The 6,797-nt window shown below is 50.4% G+C and overlaps 1 protein-coding gene across 2 annotated transcripts; it reads left to right on the forward strand.

Moving 5' to 3' along the window:
• The first annotated feature begins 885 nt into the window (after positions 1-885).
• Positions 886-6,554, forward strand: SP8 (Sp8 transcription factor). 2 transcript variants are annotated; one of them, XM_053258890.1, is made up of 2 exons: positions 886-1,845; positions 2,416-6,554. In XM_053258890.1, exon 2 carries the CDS (start codon positions 2,449-2,451, stop codon positions 3,859-3,861), a length of 1,413 nt encoding a protein of 470 aa, XP_053114865.1. In that variant the 5' UTR covers positions 886-1,845; positions 2,416-2,448; the 3' UTR covers positions 3,862-6,554. The 2 variants fall into 2 exon arrangements, with proteins under 2 accessions (XP_053114865.1, XP_053114864.1); XM_053258889.1 differs by having other exon boundaries at positions 886-1,394.
• Positions 6,555-6,797: the final 243 nt, after the last annotated feature.

Genomic DNA, 6,797 nt, shown 5'->3' on the forward strand with positions numbered 1-6,797 from the left:
AGTATGATAATGCACAATACCCCGTAATCAATAGATATGATGTACAGTCAATAACCCCACGGCATTAAAGGGGTGTCCCCCTTCCCCGAAAAAAGGCACGCCCATGCCGAATTTGCTACATAAGACTTTAATCAGTGCTCGCAATCTCGGGCACAGAGTGTATTTCTTTGGATCGGATTCTCTCCAGGAATACTACGCGATAAACCTACTACAGACAGTAAAATCAACGCATTCCTCGTTCCTGGTATTGGTATTAAGCGCAACTGCTTTTGAAATCAATATTGGGATTGCGCTAAGTGCCAATACACATTTTCAAAATGTAGTGTGGAAAAAGCATATTTCCCCCCTTTTCGTCTAAAGAAACAATTGTTATACTCATCTCTCTCCAGAAATGACACTTTGCAGTAGTTATTGTTACCCGCTCCTTTACCTAACTTACCACCACTTGTAACAAAAGAGGGTGGGGGGAGCCATCACCCAATCAAAATAAATGCGCTCATAGCCAAAGCACAGCAAACGCAAACATGTATATATGCATATAAAGGAACTCGCAAGAAATACGGAATTGAGTCTTGCAAGTTACTTTTTAAAAAGATAAAAAACAGGAAGGGTAAAATGATATGGGCAACTTCAAGAAACACATCACTTCTCCTTTTCCTTTTTACACAACATTATTGCTTTACATAACCGGGGGTGGGTGGATGGCGAGGAATGTTTCCTCCCTGGACAAAAGCGGGGTTTTCCGAACCCACCCAAATTACTTATTCGGAAAGTGGGGGTGGCTGCGGGGGAGAAGTCTAAAGCAATCGACGAGGAAACTAAATTCACAACTCCTAGGACACGCATGCCCAGCACACACACACACGCGCGTGGTCAGATGTTTGTGCATTTTTCTAAGGCGAAAGCTAAGAGAGCCCCTCGGGGTATGAAAATGCTCTCCCAAGCAACCAACTGAGGGACATCCAGGAAGCCAGTCAGAGAGCTGAACACGGAAGGCTGAAATAGGAAGAGCGACGCTGAAGGAAGCGCCTGTGTCGTGTGCGCCCACCCTCCCTTGCATTTGCAATGCATCTTTCTGTTTGCAGCCTCTCGCTCTCGCTGCTGCTGTGTGTCTTTCTTTTCTGAGCGCTGCTGCCGCGGCGGCGGCGGAAGGCGCTTGGTGCTGCTGATGACCTCACGCAGTAACGTAGCTGAGCGGTCGACGGCGCTGTAGATTGGCTGGCGCGGGCTCAGCGGCACTTCAAAGCCAGAGAGGGAGCTACAATTGTGGTGGAATGGGCGGAACTGATCATTGTATTGCACACCTCTAAAAAAACACTGCCTCTGATTTATCAATATAAAAAAGATCCTCTGAGAGGAGGGCACTTTGTGGGATGGCAACTTCACTTCTAGGGGTGAGTCTGAGGATTTCCCCCCCTCTTGCTGTTTTAATTGGGTCCTTTTTATTGGCGATCGGAGAAGGGTTAAAGTAGCCCCTCTCTTGACCGGGGGCTATCACTCTCCTCTATTGAGGCTTTCATTTTTGCCTTTCTCTCTTTAAGTCCAAGTGAGCTTGAGAGAAAAGAAAAGAGGGGAAAGGGGAGGGGGGAAGAGGGCAGTCACTTTTTTTTGTCAGCGTGCAGGAAAAGGTTTTAAGGGCATTAGTAGGAACAGCCTCCAGAGCTTGGGCTGAGCTATTCCTGTATCCCTGGAGAACTGGCCTCTCTCTTAGCTGCTCGGAGGGAAAAAGCAGCTGCCTCTCTCGGTCTTCTCTTTCCCTGTGAGATTTTTTTTAAAATTTGCTACAGCTTGTTGTTGTTGATTTCCCCTCCTTTAACATTTCTCTGAGCCCGTCATTTCCTGCAGGTATGTCGAACATTTCTCTCTGTCTGTTTCTTTGATGTGTGAACAGGGAGGTTTTTGGGGGGCGGTGGGTGGGAAACAAAAAGAGAGAGAGAGAGAGTTCAGACAGGAGATCGTACAAATTCTGAATCTAGATTATGTCTGTGTTGGCTGAGTGAAACGGTCCTGCTCCTAGTTTCTGCTGGAAAAGGAGGGCATCTACGGTAGACACCGGGGCGCTCTGGAATGGGGCTCGGTGGTCGCCAGTAGAGCCCGCAATGTCTCCACAGGCTGACGTTCAGTTTAAGGCTTCTTGGCGTGCCTCTGGATTGGGACTCTGTTTGTGGAAAGGAAGCCCCTCTGGGTGTCTGAGCAGGGAGCCAGTGGCTAAACGTCCTCCAGGGAGCCAAGAGGAGGTGTTGTTAAGGCAGCCCGTCGATCCCCGCGTGAGCCGAGGGAGGTTCCTGCTAGCCCACCTTTCTTTCCCCCTCGGCGGGTGAGAGTAGCCAGGGCACCTGGTGGTGGTGGTGGCGGGGACCCTCTCCGGCCGAGGCTGACAGGCGCTTTCCCGGCCCTTCTCCTCTCTCGCTGCAGGAAGAACCGCGCTTAGGCTCCACTCCTTTGGCCATGCTCGCCGCCACCTGCAACAAGATCGGCAGTCCCAGCCCGTCGCCCTCGGCCCTGTCGGACAGCGCGTCGTCCTTCGGCAAAGGCTTCCACCCTTGGAAACGCTCCTCCTCGTCCAGCAGCTGCAACGTGGTGGGCTCCAGCCTGGCCGGCGTCGGCGTCTCGGCCTCGGCCCGCAACGGCTCTTCCGCTCATGCGGCGGCGGCGGCGGCAGCGGCTGCAGCCGCGGCCGCCCTGGTGTCGGACTCGTTCAGCTGTGGCGGCTCGCCGGGCTCCAGCGCCTTCTCGCTCACGTCCAGCGGCGCCGCTGCCGGCTCGCCCTTCGCCAACGACTACTCGGTCTTCCAGGCTCCCGGGCCGTCGGGCGGCGGCGGCGGAGGGGGCGGCGGCGGCGGGGGCCCCCAGGAAGCCGCTGCCCACCAGCCGGTCTTCATCTCCAAGGTGCACACGTCGGTGGACGGCCTGCAGGGCATCTACCCGCGCGTGGGCATGGCGCACCCCTACGAGTCGTGGTTCAAGCCCTCGCACCCAGGCGACGCGGGCGCCTCCAGCTGGTGGGACGTGGGCGCCGGCTGGCTCGACGTGCAGAACCCCAACGGCGTCCACCCGGCCGCTGCCGCCGCCGCCGCCAGCGGGCTCCAGGCGGGCTCCTTGCACTCGCCGCTGGGCGCCTACAACTCGGATTACTCGGGCCTGGCGGGCCATTCGGCCTTCAGCAGCGGCGCTGCCTCTTCGCACCTCCTCAGCCCCGCCGGGCAGCACCTCATGGACGGATTTAAGCCCGTGCTGCCGGGCTCCTATCCGGACTCGGCGCCCTCGCCGCTGACGGCGGGCGCAGGCGGCTCCATGCTGGGCGCGGGGCCCTCCGCGCCGCTAGGCGGCTCCCCGCGCTCGTCGGCCCGGAGGTACTCGGGCCGCGCCACTTGCGACTGCCCCAATTGCCAGGAGGCCGAGCGGTTGGGGCCGGCGGGCGCCAGCCTGAGGCGCAAAGGCCTGCACAGCTGCCACATCCCCGGGTGCGGCAAGGTCTACGGCAAGACGTCGCACCTCAAGGCGCACCTGCGCTGGCACACGGGCGAGCGGCCCTTCGTGTGCAACTGGCTCTTCTGCGGCAAGCGCTTCACCCGCTCGGACGAGCTGCAGCGCCACCTGCGCACGCACACGGGCGAGAAGCGCTTCGCCTGCCCGGTCTGCAACAAGCGCTTCATGCGCAGCGACCACCTCAGTAAACACGTCAAGACCCACAGCGGAGGAGGCGCTGGCGGCGGCGGCGGAGGCGGCGGCGGCAGCTCGGGAAGCGGCAAGAAGGGCAGCGACACCGACAGCGAGCACAGCGCGCCCGGCAGCCCGCCTTGCCACTCCCCGGAGCTGCTCCAAGCTTCCGAGCCCGGGCACAGGAATGGCTTGGAGTGAAAGCTGCTGCCGGGCTCTGCCAGCGCTGCTGCAGAGGGACTCCTTTTTCTTGTTTCGGTGCCCCCCTGCCCCCCTTTTCCTTGCTTTTCTTTTTGCTTTTCCCGCCCGAATTGAATCCTCCCGCCTGTGTGCGAGCAACTTTGTAAAAAGGGATCTGGACATGTAAGTAAAGCGCATTGATCCACCATCGCAGGGACTCGCGCGCTCCTGCTCACAGGGCCCTTCCCTACTGCAGTTTCAGCTCCTGCCCTATTCCTGGCCGCCGGTCCTGCACCACCCGCGCGCTGCCTTCCTGGCCACGCGCGGGCAAGAAGGAGGAACTCTCCGAGGAAGTTTTGGTTCGCAAAGCAGCTGCTCCAGAGTAGCCCCACTGACTTCCACGCTAGAGAGGAAGAGGCAAGGGGCTCTCTCGCCCTGCTGGAGGGAGGGTTAGAGGAGAGAGAGAGAAAGAGAGAGAGAGAGAGAAAGGAGAATGGGGTTGGATCCAAATCTGGATAAACTACAGAGCCAAGGGCAACAGGAAGTGAGAGAGTTTTCCTGATTTCTTGAATGGGGGAAAAGCGTCCATGATTTCCCGCTGAAAGCACTTTGAATAAAAGATTGGGGGAAAGTTTTTGATCTCAAAGGAACACTCCACGTTTTAAACTTCTGTTCATCTTTGCTTTGAAACTGCAGTCCTGAAAACACTTCCTGTAGTGAAGTTGGTGGGATTACTCTGGAGTAAAAGGGTTAAACCTGAAGCATTTGTGTGTTCGCGGGTGTGTGTGTGGTAGGTGTGATCGCTAACAGTCCCATTTGCAAATCACGTAGTATTCCGATTTGACACATTTAATTAGAATAAAGTGGGTATATTTTTAATAGCACTTTCAAGTAAAGGGTGTTAGTAGGATAGCCCAAGGCAATTTAGACTGTGATCCTCGCCTAATGCCCGAGGGGTGGGGATTTTACATTCAGTCAAATTTACTTCTAAATAAGTGTGTGCGTTTGTCATTCTCTTTGAAGTCTAAAAGACTTACAGCCAAATTAGAAAATCCTAAATTTCAGCAGATCGACACCCGATCCAAAAACATTTATTTTAAAGTAGCTGGCGTCGATTTCAATAGAATCTCCGTCCCAGGATCTCCACTTTACAACTCATCTTATTAATGTTAACTCAGAATTAAACCATGCTGAGTTCAATTGTTTTAGGTTGCAATCCTATGCACATTTACTTGGGAGTAAGATCCATCGAACATAGTGACTCTTGCCTCTGAACAAGCATGCATAGAATTAGTCTGCACACGTCTCATTCAATTGGACTATATCGGTGTAAATCCTCCTAGTTTAAGTGAATTATGGATTGGGCTATAAATCAGTTAAATTCAAGTTCTCAGTCTTAATTGATCGCAACCTAAATCACGCTAAAACTTTCGTCTTAAAAAAGACTTGGGGTGTGTGTGTGGAAGTTTATTTACTGTGGGATGCCCCGTCTCCAAACACATATTTATATTTGTTCTTGGAAAGTCTCAGCCTGACCCAGCCAAAGTTAAGCACTCTGAAGTTTCATTGATTTCATGCTTAACGTCCCACTACTGTAGTCAATGGAACTTAAAAGCTGTGGTGCCTAACTCGTGCCCACAATGTGTTTGATTTCAGATCGATTCCGGTTATTTTCTTCTCAAAAAACACCTAGTTTTCAAGTTTCTCCTCTGTTTCAAAATTGTATCAGGGCATTATTAGCCCACTGCAGAGTTACAGCAACTATATTCATGCGGTACTCTGGAAAAGCCAGGATTAAAATCATAATTTGTAGCGTTGTTTTTCTGATTTCAGGAAGTAAGAACATCACCCTTGTTTTTCAGCGAGTCTGTAGTTTGAATGCCAAAAAAGAGAGAAAGAAAGAGGGGGGGAAATATAGGGACAAATATTTGTAAAATACTTCTGAACCTAATGGTTTGTACAACGGAAATCGTTGTAAAAATAGCTAACAATTAAAATATAACTCCACCAATGTATCGGTGTGAGATGCAGTTGTCCAGGAGACGATTTTGTATAGTATTTTTCTTGTACATTACTTCCAGTAAATATTGAAAATATATTGAAGTACACTTGAGCTTTTTTTTCCCTTCTATTTTTTTTTCTTTTTGGTCACGAGAAAATATTAAAGCGTTATTGTTGCAGGCCTAATTAACTGCATTTTTAACTTGTTCCTTGAAGTGTACAGCAAATTGCACTTCGGGATATAGTTTTTGCTTGAATATTAATTTAGATAGGTATAAGATTGTAATTAAGCAAACAATATTTGATCAATGTTGAATGACATTTAATTTAATGGAGCATGTACTTATTTGCATTTGCTGGCAGTTCAGGTATAGTTTAAGTGAGAGTTCTCCTATATTTCTAAACAGTGGGCTCACCCAGACCCATGTATTAAATAAACTGTCCAAGTGAAACTGACTAATGATGGCCTATGTGTATTTCCTGAAAATAAAAATGGTGAATGTTACTAAAACACTCCTGATACTACATTAACAGTTTGCAAGCACTGCAAACTAATAGTCTCATTGTAATGTTGAAATAATTTTGGATATTTCACATTGAAATGAAAAAAGCCTTTCGCTGGAACACTTTAAATTTGCATTTTAAATGCATGATATGTAATTGATTTTTATCTGTAAGATTTTAAATGGTATTAATAAACACCAGATACAATATCCGTTGTTAGGTTAGTTAATTTATTTCTAAAGATAAAAAGGTGGCATCTCTACATTTACTTTGCAGTTCTTCTCTCTGACTGGTATCTCCCTTGTGAACATCCCACCCTGCCGGCCAAAACTCCTAGGACCTTATGTTGAAGGCAGTGGACAGGCAAATATGTTTAGAGATGGGAAACAAGTCTCATTAATACCAGTGGGGCTGACTTTGAAGTAAACCCGTTTAGTCGAGGGTATGGGAAA

Source organism: Hemicordylus capensis, chromosome 6 (genome assembly GCF_027244095.1).
Source record: "Hemicordylus capensis ecotype Gifberg chromosome 6, rHemCap1.1.pri, whole genome shotgun sequence".
NCBI classification, from domain to species: domain Eukaryota; kingdom Metazoa; phylum Chordata; class Lepidosauria; order Squamata; family Cordylidae; genus Hemicordylus; species Hemicordylus capensis.